At 33.7% G+C, this 13,870-nt stretch overlaps 7 protein-coding genes across 7 annotated transcripts; 2 read left to right on the top strand and 5 right to left on the bottom strand.

The window, feature by feature from the left end:
- Positions 1 to 447: 447 nt before the first annotated feature.
- BNI4 (Bni4p) lies at positions 448 to 3,264 on the top strand (the record flags this gene model as incomplete). Its single annotated transcript, XM_003670898.1, has 1 exon — positions 448 to 3,264. One exon carries the CDS (start codon positions 448 to 450, stop codon positions 3,262 to 3,264), a length of 2,817 nt encoding a protein of 938 aa, XP_003670946.1.
- A 383-nt stretch (positions 3,265 to 3,647) lies between these two features.
- On the top strand, positions 3,648 to 4,553 carry CSL4 (exosome non-catalytic core subunit CSL4; the record flags this gene model as incomplete). The annotated part of the gene is made up of 1 exon (XM_003670897.1): positions 3,648 to 4,553. One exon carries the CDS (start codon positions 3,648 to 3,650, stop codon positions 4,551 to 4,553), a length of 906 nt encoding a protein of 301 aa, XP_003670945.1.
- Positions 4,554 to 4,818: 265 nt separating this feature from the next.
- On the bottom strand, positions 4,819 to 5,868 carry PDR16 (phosphatidylinositol transporter; the record flags this gene model as incomplete). The annotated part of the gene is made up of 1 exon (XM_003670896.1): positions 4,819 to 5,868. The coding sequence occupies one exon, from the start codon at positions 5,866 to 5,868 to the stop codon at positions 4,819 to 4,821; it is 1,050 nt and encodes a 349-aa protein (XP_003670944.1).
- Positions 5,869 to 6,518: 650 nt separating this feature from the next.
- Positions 6,519 to 7,736, bottom strand: ELA1 (elongin A; the record flags this gene model as incomplete). The annotated part of the gene is made up of 1 exon (XM_003670895.1): positions 6,519 to 7,736. The coding sequence occupies one exon, from the start codon at positions 7,734 to 7,736 to the stop codon at positions 6,519 to 6,521; it is 1,218 nt and encodes a 405-aa protein (XP_003670943.1).
- Positions 7,737 to 8,422: 686 nt separating this feature from the next.
- Positions 8,423 to 9,619, bottom strand: URE2 (glutathione peroxidase; the record flags this gene model as incomplete). The annotated part of the gene is made up of 1 exon (XM_003670894.1): positions 8,423 to 9,619. One exon carries the CDS (start codon positions 9,617 to 9,619, stop codon positions 8,423 to 8,425), a length of 1,197 nt encoding a protein of 398 aa, XP_003670942.1.
- A 483-nt stretch (positions 9,620 to 10,102) lies between these two features.
- Positions 10,103 to 12,019, bottom strand: JJJ1 (Jjj1p; the record flags this gene model as incomplete). Its single annotated transcript, XM_003670893.1, has 1 exon — positions 10,103 to 12,019. The coding sequence occupies one exon, from the start codon at positions 12,017 to 12,019 to the stop codon at positions 10,103 to 10,105; it is 1,917 nt and encodes a 638-aa protein (XP_003670941.1).
- A 249-nt stretch (positions 12,020 to 12,268) lies between these two features.
- Positions 12,269 to 13,855, bottom strand: CNM67 (Cnm67p; the record flags this gene model as incomplete). Its single annotated transcript, XM_003670892.1, has 1 exon — positions 12,269 to 13,855. One exon carries the CDS (start codon positions 13,853 to 13,855, stop codon positions 12,269 to 12,271), a length of 1,587 nt encoding a protein of 528 aa, XP_003670940.1.
- Positions 13,856 to 13,870: the final 15 nt, after the last annotated feature.

Raw genomic sequence — 13,870 nt, 5'->3', positions numbered from 1 at the left:
TTTTCAAAAAAAAGAGGGCATATATAGACAACTGTTCCAAGGTGTATATCGGTGAACCATTAAAGAGTTGCACTAATACAACTAACTTGGTATTGGCCGTTTAGTCTGGTCTAGTTTCTTTAACTAGAATCAGTATATTATTGTGTGACTTTTAGGAACGGACGCGTAAAAGAAGTTGACGCGTCTCAATACGTAGCGGCTGTTTTTCGTTTCTCGAAGAATATAATATAATGTATAACATATTGTACTTTTGTAAAACAAGAAGAATACCTAACTTATTTGAGACAAGACCAGCAGACAAAATTCGATAAGTGTCTCTGCATTCTGCTGCAATATTCCAACGAAACAGAACCATATTTTTGGTTGATTCTTAAGAAACTGTTGCGTATATTACTTTGATATATTTTTTAACTTTGATCGGCAAGAGACATCAGCTATCATTGTATCATGCCAGAAACGAATCCAGATTTCAATCCATCTGATTTGCTCCATTCTACATTTTATTCATCCAATACTATAAACACATTAGACCATGCGAGAACGCTTCGAAACTCGTTAATTTTCAAAGAAATGTCAGATCAAAGTATATCCGACTCTTTAAATGCACCAGATCCACCAAAGATGAGAACAGAGGATCGTTCGTATTTCCCAATGACAACGAAGAAAGTTGGTGAAACTGATACTGTAAATATGACCACTTCACCATCCCTAACGGCATTGGCTAACATCCTAAATGAAAAATCGAAGAATGCAGATCAAAAAATGAGACGTAATCAAAATATCCAACCATCTATAATTGAAGAAGAAGAAGAAGAAGAGCAAGAGGCAAGAGAAACCAATTTGAATCCCTCTGTACATGGTTCGATTTTCATGACGCAACAGAATGCATCACCCAATTTAATAGATATAGACGACTCTAACAATATGTCATTTGCAGTACCTACTAACAGTTCACTCCAAATCGAACAACCTGACTATCTAACTACACCCAAAGAAAAACGGAAACCTTCAAATACATTTTCAACAAATCAAATACAGGAAACGATACAAGAGGCATCTGAAAGTATAATTACTGATAAAAGTGAACATGAATATGCTTCAATCGATATTCTACATAACAAACAAGTTCCTGTGGAAAATACTTCCATGGAAGATGAATTTCATCATGAAACAAAGTCCATTTCAGTTACTGATCAAACTTTATCATCTACTTCAAATTTCCCTTTCCTGCAAAGTCAAAGAATAAAATCAAATGTGTCCAATGACTCTAAGAATTTAGTTACTAAAAATCCAACCCCAGAGAGACAAGTAAAAGCAACCCCAATACATACAAAACGTACCGTTGAAACGACAAAGAAAAGGAAAAGTATATTCTCTTTCTTGAAGAAAAAGAATTCAAAAGAAATATCAACCAATACAGAATTATCATCAAACTCATCATCAAGAATCGCATCTTCAAGTTCAATCCCTGAGAAATTAACAAAACGATCACAAAGTAGTAACGGTATCTTTAATTCATTCAGGAAAACGAAACAAGAGCCGACAACTCAACTTACCGAGCTCCAGCATGATCCTACACCAATTCTACCGAAGACTAGACGACATACTATGGGTACATCAAATACCAAATCTGCTCTAGGTGCAGATTCCGCCAACGTTGATAGTATTCAGAACTCTTCTTTGGCATCTAAGAAAGACGAGAACATAAAAATGAGAAATCCTACACCATTATCTTTAGATCTTGCATTATCGAATAAACAATTCGAAATTGATGATTATAAAAGTGCAGAAGTCAAAGATTCACACGATGAACAATCCTTAATATCGAAAAATAATGATGATATAGGAGAGACTCAACAAAATATTATTATCTCCTCTCCATCGAAATATGATTCAGGTGAGGTTCTCTTCCCGAAATCATTGGATGAACACGAAGTTGATTCTATCGTTACTATAGAGAGGAAAAGATCTACCAAAAGAAGCTCAATAACATCAAATGGAAGATCACTTGCTGATACATTATCCATAAAGGCTCAAAATGAAGGTATGTTTATCACTGAAGCTGCATCAGTGGTATTATCCACACCTGATTTAACCAAATCTCCGGCAAGTAGTATCTTAAGAAATGGTAGATTCAGTGATCTTTTCGACTCATCGGATAATATAAATACTACTACTACTACGACTGATGATAATAATAATGAAAATACTTTGACCGAAATGGAAACTGAACATCGCCATGAGTTTAATAGTTCGATGCAGAATGAATTTTCATTAGGTTCCATTGAAGAACGTTTGAATGAACTAACTTTAGATAAACCTGACGATAAAGGCATGCGACACACTTTAAAAGAACCAATCGATGTTGTAGATAATGTACAACCAGGAAATGAAGATGATGATAATTTAAGCAACAATACATCGATTGCTAATGAAGATCAGGAATTAATGTCAGATATAATGGAATTTGCTAACATTATTAACTTTGGTGATGAAATTGATTTAAATCTTGATTTAACTCCATCAATACCACAGTACCGAACATTCAATCCAGCCGTGGTAAACAACAATAATAATAACAGTAATGTACGGAATATTGAATCTTTTACTGATGATGATTTCTCAATTCCTGAAAACAATAAAGAAAAAGAAATTTTGACCGATTCTGGATTAGGTATACATTTTGATACTTTTGAAAAGGAAAAAAGAGAAGAGGAAGGACGAATAGAAGTGGGGGCCGGGAACGAAGTTAACATTCCGCATGATATACATGTATCAAATGAAATACCAAATCCACCAGAAGTAAGGTTCGAGCAAGCACACGAGGATGAATTTGAATATGAAGATTTTAATCGATATAATGGTGGCATAATTGCCCCACCAACGTTGAATGCTTATTCCCCTGAATTACCAATGACTAGACCAATTTCCATGTCTTTTAGAGGTCTTCATAACTCATCGAATTTGAATTCGAGTCCATTGGACCCGGTTGTCACTACCAATGTTAATATTACGAATGATGAAACACAGAATACAGATATCATAGAATCTAAAATTACGACTAGAGATGCATACATCCGATTTGAACCTAAGATAATATTATATGAAACATATGGAGTTGATGAATATGATAGAAACCCAGAATTATCTACATGTAATCAATTAACGCCGCAATTGGCCCAAATGATTAAAGCGGAATTGAATGAATTGAAAAGTACCATGGAAATCCATGAAAGCTCGAGATGTTATACACATTTCTACTAGAACATTTTTAATGTATATATAGAAGTTTTTATTAAAAAGACTATATTTATTTATTACTAAATCATTTACGGGGAAAACGCAAATCCCTCATTTATTTAAGCAAAAACATTGAACGATATAATGTCCTATATTGGTGTTTCGGTGTGAGGAAACAAGTTTATATGCTACTCCTCTGCTATTCCGTTGTGTTTTCTGTCCTTCCAGTTCATGTGACTAGAATCATTTTTGAAAAATTTTAGGATAATAAGCGATGCCATCAAAAAAGAACTAGATAACATAAAATGTAAAAATAATGAAGTTGGTGATTAAAGCAATCTCTAATTTTTTTTTTTTTCATTGGAACACACAAGGGCAGTATATTAAAATTGAACATATAATTGAGGATGAGTAACTTTTCGAATTTCCCAAAAGTGGTATATCCTGGGCAATTAATTTGTCCCGAATACGATACTGAACAAAATAAAGAAGGTCAAGATATTGTTTATCGATTCATATGTGGGAATGGTACTAAATTATTAGATTATAAATATAATACTACTACTGTTAAAGCAATAACTGCAACGTTATTAGGTGATGTTAAAGTGGAGGAAGAAATTACTGTAAGGAATGAAGGAGGTGAAGAGTCGGAAGAAAAGGATAAAGATATTGATGAAACACCTGATATTATTGAAGACAGTGACGCTAATAATAGTTCGGAAGTTGAAAAATTTTCTGATAGAATTATAAGAGTTATGAAAGTTTCTGTAGTACAAGATAATAAATTTTCCAAAAATGCATTAGTTGATGATAAATTTGCAAATAATCTTCCGAAAGAAGGAGATATTGTTTTAACCAGAGTAACACGTATATCATTGCAAAGAGCGAATGTGGAGATATTGGCTGTAGAGAACCAGAATGTTCCAGTAGATAGTGGGATTGGTAGTAATGGATCTGGAATTGTCGCGGCATGTGGAGGATCAGGTGCATCGACCTTTTCTGTTTCACAAGTTTCATCTGATTTAGGTGAAACATTCAGAGGATTAATTAGATCGCAAGATGTTAGAGCTACTGAAAGGGATCGCGTTAAGATAATAGATAGTTTTAAGCCTGGAGACATTGTTAGAGCACAAGTCTTATCGCTTGGTGATGGTACGAATTACTATTTGACAACAGCTAGGAACGATTTAGGTGTTGTGTTTGCAAAGGCAGCTAATGGTGCAGGTGGGTTAATGTATGCATTAGATTGGCAAACGATGATTGCACCATCTACTGGTATATCGGAGAAACGTAAATGTGCTAAACCTTTTTAATAAGTAAACAATCTAATTTATAGAAGTACTTTTTGTTGTTGTGTAAAAGTAAAATGTAAATGTAACACCATCATATTTACACTAACTATAGATTGCGAAATATCAATTATCCTTATACATATAGGTCCCTGCTCCCTCATATATATGGAATCGAAATTGTTGGTGTGTCATGATTATTTATTATATGTTCTATTCGTTTTATCTATATATTTTACAATTGAGAATTATACATACGTTAATTACACCAGTTCAAGTTTTTTGAGTTCTATTCCACTGGATATAATAACTCATCACCATTACCTCTCAAATCTACTTCACTTAGACCAACCTTCCCACCGAATCTTTGAAATCTTTGTAAATAATGTTCTCTTTTAGCTTTGGCTATTTCATTCATAGATGGCCAATAAATGTCATGTTTATAGGTAAAATCCAAACGTCCACCATAAAGTGAGTCTAATTGATCCTTGGGGACATATTTGGTGAAAGGTTCATCGAATACTAATTTTTCTCTTGTCAATGGATCTATAAAGGGGTGTATTAATTTCAAAAAAGTCCAAGCCAACCAAGGAATATTGGTTAAAAGAGCCTTCCCCAGTCTTTCTGGATAATGAGTTTGTAAGATATGTAAAACTTCCTTCCCTACACCAATTGGAGGAATTTTACTATTCCCTGCTACTTTAGGAACATCAGGATATTCTTTAAAATCGATTAAAAGAGCTAATGAGTCTTGTCCCGGTGGCATGAAATCAATGACACGTTCCAACATAAACACAAGATGTTGTACTTGTCTTCTTGAAGTCTTTGTATTTTGTCTACCAGGTTTCAAATATAATATAGGACGAGCATCATTTTCAAAACCTAAAATTACTTGTTTACCTGATTCATTTTCAACAGCCACTGAATCTGATGTTAGTTTATCACCATTTTCTTCTCCTTCGTGACTGATACCGAATTCTCTTCTCCATGCTATACTTAATGAAATTCTAGCTATACAATCCTGTAAGACCCATTTCGTGGCACGGAGGTAACGCAAGATACATTCTCTTGTAAGCCAAGCTTTTTCAAATTCAGATAACGGTTTCTTGGAATCAGCAGTGGTGTTGGATTCGTCTGGTTTCTCACGGGCAGGGAAAGTCAATGATTCATCTTGGAAATGATGTAGGACATCTAGGTACATTTGCTTTTGCTCAGTAGTTAAAGGGTCTTCCTTTTTAAGATGGATAGATTCTGGAGGATTTGAAATTGCTTTCGTCACTTTGATTAATTGATCATTGGGCACTGACTCTTCTTTCTTTTTCGAGAATTTTTTGAACATTATGGATACCACTTGCTTCTACGTATCTTGCTTGAATAGAAAGGGCTTTAAATATGATCCAAGAACAATAGAATACTACGAAAGAAGACCTTTAGAAGACAGGAATACTTATATAATTGGATGCACTAACATAATTTTTTTCAAGATCGGCACAAGTTGGTATATATAATTTTTCAGATATGTATGTATGTATGTATGTATGTATGTATGTATGTCCACGGGAATGTCTTCTTCTCGTCTTGATGATAGAATTAAATTAATTCGGACTGTTCGGTCGGTAAAATGTTTTTCTATTCAAATCACTAAGAAATTTACTGGTTATTTAACGGTTTATAAGGTAATTTACGTACCGTTTCCAATATCGAAGTTGGAAGTTAGAAAGGGATCATCGGGGGTATAATATTCTCTGTATCATAATATACAATATATAATGCTGGATCAACCACCTTGACTCTTCCCATCTTGTAGTACAAGATATAGTTATCGGGCCATCTTTCTAAGTGTGTCATCTCTTTCGTTCGTATAACTTGGGCGCTTACAGTAGTCGCTGTTCCGTGGAACTTTCCCATATTTGAATAGAGATTCTCATTATATATATATATATATATATATATATATAAATATATATGCTCTAACACGATGCTATTAGACTACTTCTTTAGATAATCTTTTAAAGAAAGTTTTCTCTTTGATGCTTCTTCTATAGATGATGCTGTATTTGTCCGGTCCTTGATTCTTTCACGCCTGGGTGGAGAAGGTATGACCGGTATGTTTGGTGGGTTTTCTGGCGATTTAGAATTAGTACGAGGAGGACCTCTTTTTCGATTCAAGAAAATGGATGGTTGATCTCTACCTCTTTTCCTCAAAGGAGACTTTACCGCAGAACCTCTTTTTATGGTATCTTGTGTTGACGGTGATGGTCCCGAAGGTGATAAGGAACTGCTACCGGAATTCGGCCGTACTGAACGATCGTTCTGTTCTCGAGGTGTTGTGTCACAATCATGGCTACTTCGTATCGAACTCGATGATGGTTCAGGTTTTTGAAACTTACTACTCACTGGTCTCAGCTGATTCACCTCTTCGATATGACCACTCCCAATGCCAACACCAACGCCAACACCAACACCACCCCCAAAGGCTCTTCTTGACACCGGTGTTCGTATTATTCCCTTCTTTAATCTTTCTTGATTACCCTTATTAACTCTTTTCCTTTCTTCATTTAATTTTCGTAATCGTTGACTTTCTTCTTGCAGTGTTCTATTCAAAATCTTCGATGACCCAACGTTGGTAAACACAGGTTTCCTATAGTTTCTTGATGAGTCCCTCGGTATATATACGGATCCTACTTCAATAGTCTTATTCTGTTCACGTTCTGTTTTCAATTGGTTCATTTGTAATCTTAATTTTTCTGCGCTTCTTTCTTGCTTCTTAATATCATCATTAAGATATTTAAAATAGAGCATTCTATATGGAACTCTATATTTATTCTTCTTTATATCTTTCTTAATTAAATCCTTGAAAAATGAATCAATCAATTCTTTCATATTAGAATCTTCAAGGCTCCCCATTGGGAGTATATCAGGATGATTTTTCCTTATAAAATTCATGTAATAATGTATAATAGTGTCCTTTTTGGATACAAATTGTTCATGCACATGCGTTGGATAATATTTCTGTATGAATTTTAACCACAATTCATCATCTTCAAAAACTAAAAATAAACTTCTCTCCTCTAATTTGTTTAATTGTTCTTTGCTGACTATATTCAATACGTCTGCAATTAATCTGAATGGAACATCTCCTATATCTTCTAAGACATTAATGTTTCTCATGAGTGACAATTTTGCAAGTTCAAACAATGTTTTCATCTCTTTTCCTCCTATTATTTCACACAAACTATCTTTACTGTTGTTAAGTGGTCAAAATGATATGTTCAATATAGATCTGTTAAGCAATATATTCCTTATATTTCTGCCACTACTGAACTCATCCAAAGATAATAGTACGACCTTTTCTTCTTTAGCTTTGAAAATGATAATTTGATAAACAACGTTCAATTCAGAACTCAATATATGTGGTGAGGTAATGATAATAATGCAAGTTTGTCCTTGTAATCTGATGTCATATAATGTTATATACAAGGTCTAAAGCCTGGCCATGCTGTGTATAGTCTGTATAATTTTTCACAAAGCGCCGCCCACACAGTTAAAGTCGATGGTTATTACATAGGGAATATGGCGGTGAAGAAATAGAGATACCTTTCCCAATTCGAGAAGAAAACATACCTCGTTGAATTGGAATGTTCTTCTAATCTAGCAGATCCTATATATTAATGATATACGCACCCATTTTCTCCAAACCTTTTCGTACATATATTGAACTTTGTTGAAAAGAGAAGTTCATCTTGCGAATGAAGTTTAACTTTTATGTTTGCTAAGTAATTCAATATATTCTTATATACATACAAAAATCATATATTGAGAATAATAACTAATTCTGTACGAAAAAGGAATGGTAATTAAAACATGTGTTTATTATTATTTGTTATTTGTTATTATTCACCGCGTAGTGCTTTAACAACAGCAGGTCTTCTCATCATATGTTTTGTCCATTTATAAACTTCCGGGAATTCGACTTTAATATTTATACCAATCCTATCGACGACATTATTCCATGGTACGAAGGCTAAATCAGCAATTGTTAATTTATCACCAACTAACCATATAGGATAATCGAAGAATCTACTTTGTGATAATGGAGTTGTGCCAGAAGAATAAGCAGCAGCATTATCAGTATCCATTTCCATGACGACTGCTTCTCTTCTTTCAGCCAATGCCATCTCTACCACGCCATAAACTCTTCTAACTTCATCAGTATAACGTTCAATGGCACTTGGGATCTTTTGTGAATGGAAGTAACTGAAATGTAAAGCTTGCCCAATCATAGGGGCATGACCAGAAGTTTGGAAAAATAACCAAGCATTAATTTGTGCTTGATCAGCTAAATCATCAGACCAAAGTAATGGATCGCCAGTTTCTTTATAGTATTTATTTACTAGATGTAATAAGATGGCTCCTGACTCCCATATGGATAAATTATCCATGTTATGATCAATTAATGCGGGGACTCTTGCGTTGGGATTCATTGATACGAATTCTGGTGCTCGGTGTTCTCCAACATTGAAATCTAAAAAAATTGTATTGTATTGTAGTCCTAATTCACTTAACACAATAGCAACTTTGAACCCATTTGGGGCAGATCGATGAGAGAACAACGTGTAACCTTCCATTGGTTGATTTTGGAAAAATTTTGTGATTCTTGAGTATTCAACATCTCCGAATGGTGCTTGAGGTTGTTGTAATTGTTGTCCCGGATGATGGTTTTGATGCTGTTGTATATTCATATTATGAGTATGATGATGATTTTCCTGTTGTTGTATGTTTTGTGAATTTATTTGTCCTTGTTGTTCATAATTTCGATTATCTTGTTCTTGTTGCTGCTGTTGCTGTTGTTGCACATAATTTCGATTCTCTTGTTCTTGTTCATAATTTCGATGGGTTGGGATATTATTATTCACGTTATTACTTGGATTGCTATTATTGTTATTACTTTCTGATGATAACTCCAAATTTATATTGCTTTGATCAGTAGTCGTATTACTGTTTCCTATATTCACTTGACGCAATGCATTTGACAAATTGGAGACTTGATTATGGTTTTGTATCATTCCAGAATCATTTAAATTGCTCATTCCTCGGTTTTGTATATGTCTGGTTTGTTTCTCGTTGTTTAACTCTTGTTGTTTTTTATTAAGAGTATATTATAAGGTAATAGATGTTTCAAAGGTGGATATTACGTAATGTAATTTTTTTCAAAGTAAACAATATTAAAAACACAATGTAACCCTTTAGATTTTCTGCGAATTATAACCAACTGGTCTGTGATCCTTCATTCGTGTATCATTTGTAAACCGATCCACAGATCAGCTCTGTTTTCATCTTCCCATCATACTTCTGTTCTCTTTTCAATGTATTTTCTTGCAAATTTTCCAAAACGCGCTGCACAGAATAAATAAATACAATAAACACCATATGGCTGTGGTTTCCGGGCGGAGTTTTCTTTATTTATATAAGAATCTACTTGTCATGAATCATGAATATATTGTAAAAAGGGTCAACCAATGAGTGCTTGTAGCTATTTTTTATAAAGTCTGTCTATAGTTCTCTAGGTTAAGTTATATTTTGTTCTTCTTCTTCTTCGTCTTTGATTTCTTGGCTTTCTTCACTTTACTTGTTGGCGCTGCATGGCCCATAGACTTCACATGTTGGAAGAGATGATTACGACTGTCAAAAACTTGACCACAAGTCCCACATATTTCAGTTTGATTTGTATTATCTGTGCTTGGTTCTTTCGATACAGTCAACGAAGGTGTACTAGTCCTCGAAGAAATCTCTTTACTTTTATTGTTTTGCTTCTTGCTCTTCTTTTTCTTCTTATTTTTATTATTGGTATTCCAATCTTCTTCTTCATCACTTACTTGGAATTTTTTCTCCGTTAACGAAGCCAAGATTTTAGTTAACTCATCTTCCTCTTCCTCTTCCTCTTCCTCTTCCTCTTCGTCATCTTCACCGTCATCTTTTTCTTTGTTATCAGCAGGCTTGCTCTCCGTATTAGATTCTGGTGATTGTACTCCATCAGTTTTATCGTCCATTTCTTCATTCAAAGATACATCGTCGATCTCTATCTCAAACTCCTCAACCTTTCCATCAATATTATCTTCTGAATCGGAATCGGAATCGGAATCGGAAGGAGACGCTGCAAGCTGCCTTTCAATTTCTGCCAATTCTGCATTAAGTTTTTCAAGATCAATTTTATCAACATTGATATTCAAAGTAGTGTCATTTTCATCAATTGTACTACCATCAACAGACTTAAACTCGTCTAAATCAGATAACTCATCTAAGCCAAAAGTCATATTTTCTTTCCTTACTTCCTTTTGTAATTCATAAACCTTTTTCTTATGACTCTTCGTCTTGGTATGGTTCTCAAATTGCTTTTCTGATTTGAAAACCTTTTTACAAACAAAACATTCATATACAATAATTTCATCAGATTCGTTCGTCGGTATACTTGTTTCCAATGTTTCATCATCTTTAATTTCATCTGCTCTCTCGTATCTCTTTTCAAATTCATCCCAATTTTCCTCTACAGCTTGCCAACTTTGAACTTCAAACTCTGAACCGTCCACATTATTATTTTTCTTATTAATATTTTCTTTTAGTTCTTTCTTTCTTTGCTCTTCCTTTTGAAGCCTTTCTTCTTCGGCTCTTCTAATACCATCTTTCATTCTTTTATCAAGTTTCTTAATGAATGAAACAAACCTTTTCACCGTCTTATTATATTCATTTCTAGCTTGTTGTCTAGCTTTTTCATTTCGTTTATTTATTTCTCTTTTCGTCCTTCTATCATATGTTCTAGAATACATATATTCATCTTTCCAACTGAAGCTTTTCAACGTACTAAAGCTAGCCCATACTTTATAAAATCTTTTCAAATATTCATAATCAGTGCTTGAATATCCAAATCCCGGGAACAAATAATTGGAATCATCAATGTTAAACCCACGTCTATCACAAGCTTTCAAATATCCTATTTCATTAATATCATTTTCAAAATAATCATCTTGATAAAAATCATAATTTTTCAGCCCTAATCTTCTACCACACATAACTTCATCTTTAGCCAATTTACTAAATATCTTACCAGCAATTTGATACAATCCAGCAGGGGAATCATTCACCTTCGTATATAAAGAAAGATTGAAAAACATCAATAGCTCATCAGTAGTAACTCCCGTCACCGTAGAATCAACTACATGATCTTCATCATCATAATAACCATCTTCAGCGGTACCAATGGGAGAATCATTCAAAATTTGTTCCTTATGTGCATCGTACCATGCTCTCTCTTGAGGATCTGACAATACTTCATACGCTGCTCTTATAGTGGCAAAGTTTTCAGTGGCTTCATCAACATTATCTGGATTCTTATCGGGGTGGAACTGCAATGCCTTTTTCCTATATGCCTTCTTCAACTCAGCGTCAGAAGCTGTAACTTCCACACCTAGCAATTCATAATAACAAGTCTTCATAGTAAAATGACGACACTTTTATGCAAAAAATATAAACAAATGTTTATATGACCTATGTTATTAATACAATGATAAATATATGTGTTATGTTTTTACATAATATAATGCATGCTCTTCAATGATATAATTACCATTTAATCAAGCTTTTTTGTTGATGATTTTTTGAAAAATTTCAGTTTTTTCAGCGCTTAAATTTGCTAAATGGGAAATTTCCACATATTCATACAATCTTTTCCTGATAATAAGAGATTAGATCAATTGGTTTAAAAGTTTATCTAGACATCGGTTTAGAGGATGATCGATATGCGTCAGATCACCAGTGGTATTGAACTGTTTAGTCGCACGGTTCGCTTTATAGATCAAGTCTGCTGATGTTCCAAATGTTGCCATATGCAACTCAGTGACGAATTTTCTGAGTAGTGGTTTTTCATATCTCAAAAATACAGCAATTCGAGATATTTTCGTATTTAATTCATTAAATGGTATGTTCAATAAAACCATCGTTCTCTTTACTATATTCTCTAATGATATTTTATCTAAGATTTCTACTTCATCGATGCCGTACGTCTTAAATAGGTCTTCCGTAATACCAAGTTTCATTAATTGATATCTATCGTATTTGATACGTTCAGCTGCATCACCTTGGATGTCTCGTATTTTCATTTTCCATTTCTCCGTTTCTGCCTTTGCTAAAGCCATGTTCTCACATGTCTCATTTAATGTCTCAACTGTCTTTTCTAAATCATCTTCTAATAATTTTATTTTTGATTTGAAAATTTTACCCTGTTTTAAATCTTCGTTTTCTGTTTTATACTTTTCCAGTTGTGTTTCTGTTTCCTCTAAAACCTTCCTTATTGATTTATTCTTCTTATCGAATTCGTCGATCTGTTTTGATTTTTGTTTTAGATCATCACTTGCTTTTGTGATTTTAATTTCGTCTTCTTGAGTATAAAATCTTAGTATTTCAGGATGTTTTGTCTGAAACAACTCATTCAAAGTGAAGGAGGAACTTAATGATGAATAATCAAGAATAGTAGGACCTATGTCAATGTTGAACATCGTGGATTCATTAAGTTTTTTAATAAAGCCTTCCTTACCGAATTCAAGGTGGCTTATCTTCTTCTTCATTTCTTCAAGCTGATTTTTTAGGAATTGATTTTCAGTTGTTAATGTCTTTAATTGTTCTTCTTTCTTTAATGTTGCAATTTCAAGCTGTTTATCGAACTTTTCCTCTAAACTTTTGTTGGCAGAAATTAGGCTTTCTTTTTCTTGTTCCATCGTTTCTGAAAACTCTTGGTGTACTTTATGTAATGCATTATTTTCTTTAATTAGGCTCTCATTTTCAGTTTCCAGTCTGGGTATAATCTTATTTTCCTCGATTAATTTTTCATGATTTGTTTCTAAAACGTTATATTGTTCACGAACTTTCTCTAACTCAAGACGAGTAGCTTTTAGTTGTTCTGTAAGTAATTTTGTACTATGCTCGCTAGTATTTCTTAATGAATTATAATCTTCAGCAATTTTTCGAAGTAATTGAATACCTATTATTTCTTGATCAGAGCTTGGTGCACAATTGGGATTTGGAAATGGTTTCCCTTGAGGAGTAGAATGATCAATAGAATTAGCAACATCAAACTTATTATTATATGATGAAGACTTGTTTGGTGTAGCTTGAGCATGAGAATAGCACTCAGCTGCCGGTAGATAATGTCCTCTTTGCTTATTCAACTTAATTGCCGCCTCTTCAGCTTCTGCTCTTTTAGTTTCTCGATGTATTTCTGGATAGTTCAAAGTTGGATTACTATCGAATGGCACATATTGCCCATCGGTAGACATAGCTAAAATCTAAAA

Source organism: Naumovozyma dairenensis, chromosome 6, assembly GCF_000227115.2.
Source record: "Naumovozyma dairenensis CBS 421 chromosome 6, complete genome".
Taxonomy (NCBI): Eukaryota; Fungi; Ascomycota; class Saccharomycetes; order Saccharomycetales; family Saccharomycetaceae; genus Naumovozyma; species Naumovozyma dairenensis.
This window is presented reverse-complemented; position numbering and strand designations above follow the sequence as displayed.